We start from the raw sequence: 1,562 nt of genomic DNA, 5'->3' as shown, positions 1-1,562 counted from the left end.
AACCTGTCATAAAAAATTGTCAGGGCTTCAGTGTCCTTATGTGATATGGTAGTTGGGTTTTGCCCTGGGGTCTGTGCTTCTAGTTACACCTCTGTGCAAATGAGTTAAGGGTCAAGGAAGGAGCAGAAGACCATAGAAGGACGACCATGATAATAACCTTTTCTTGTCATGAGGTCATTGTACCATGATGGTTCCTCGCACTTTTTGCTATGGGGCTATTCCTATAATATGTAACGTAATACCTTATGCCAAGTAAGCGGCTTCTTGGGGATGATCCCCTTCCCCTAGACGACATGTTGTAATTCACAAGCAGGTAACACTTTGGCCAAAAATATTTTTGAAAAATATCACGAGAAAAGAAAAAAGTTACTTCTGCCATTGTCTTCCGTCCCTTTCATCCTTCTGTGATTGACGTTGATATTTTGGTACTCCGTCGAGCCTTTGCAACCCCCCCCCAAAAAATAAAAAAATAAAAAAAACTCCAGCTATCTAAACAAAACAAATGACATCAAGCCCGTCTTGTGAATTCCTGGATGGCAGCAGCAGCTTGTTAATCCAGCCTCCATCCTGGATCTCATGAAGTAAAACAAGGGAGGCTGGCAGTAGGATAGCACTGCCGGATTGAGGAAGCTGACGACTGACAAGCCTGTGGGAAGACAATGTATAAAGCTGCGAAATTTGTAGGTTGATGCTCAGCTACTACTTTGGATTCGTTCCTGTCCTCAGCTGAAGCTCAGTGCCCAGTCGGCCCTGCCTGCAGATATGAAGTGCTGCATCTTTGTGGCCTCGCTCCTGATAAACGTTCACCTTGGCACGGCTTGGAATGCCCAGTATGCTGTGGACTGCCCAGAACGTTGCGACAGCAATGAGTGCAAGAGCACCATAAGGTGTAAGAGGACGGTGCTGGACGACTGTGGCTGCTGCAGGGTCTGTGCTGCAGCTGCCGGGGAAACTTGTTACCGGACTGTCTCTGGCATGGATGGTGTTAAATGTGGGCCAGGACTCAAATGCCATTTTTTTACAGAAGAGGATGATTTTGGAGATGAATTTGGGATATGCCGAGGTAATAAGAACATTTCTTTTCATTTTCTCGCTGACCACTTTTTGCATTATTTCACATGGTAATATTAGGGATCATTGTGCAAATTTTTTAAAGCAGTTTTGAGTCTCAGCGAGATCCACCTGTCGGGGAAAGACATCAATGACATCTACAGATGTAGCAGAGCTGAATGTGTTACTTCACTCCTCGGGGCTGCAGTTTTGATGATTTGTCTGACTTGTGGGTCATGGCAGTCCTATGTAATGTATATTGTGAGATCAGTCGTGTCTTATGGCAAACTCACTTCTGCTACATCTATATATTGCATGGGAGTAAATGTAGAAATTACAAGAATAGGTAAAAAAAAATCACATTTCTGGGAAAGTTTTCACTGTGACAGAGCTCTGCAATAACACTACAGGTTAGCTATATCCTTCATTCATAAAGTGGCGGTATCTATCTATCTATCTATCTATCTATCTATCTATCTATCTACAGTATCTATCTATCTACAGTATCTATA

General features: G+C 43.1%; 1 protein-coding gene across 1 annotated transcript in view; it reads left to right on the top strand.

Moving 5' to 3' along the window:
* The first annotated feature begins 571 nt into the window (after positions 1–571).
* Positions 572–1,562, top strand: part of ESM1 (endothelial cell specific molecule 1) — a 10,026-nt gene continuing 9,035 nt past the window's right edge. The window contains exon 1 of the mRNA XM_075269569.1: positions 572–1,063. Within this exon, the coding sequence (XP_075125670.1) occupies positions 763–1,063 (301 nt within the window). The 5' untranslated portion in view covers positions 572–762. The remainder of the gene's footprint in view (positions 1,064–1,562) is intronic.

This window comes from Leptodactylus fuscus, chromosome 1 (genome assembly GCF_031893055.1).
Source record: "Leptodactylus fuscus isolate aLepFus1 chromosome 1, aLepFus1.hap2, whole genome shotgun sequence".
NCBI lineage: Eukaryota > Metazoa > Chordata > Amphibia > Anura > Leptodactylidae > Leptodactylus > Leptodactylus fuscus.
Note: the sequence above shows the minus strand (reverse complement) of the source record. Positions and strands in the feature narration are given on the sequence as shown.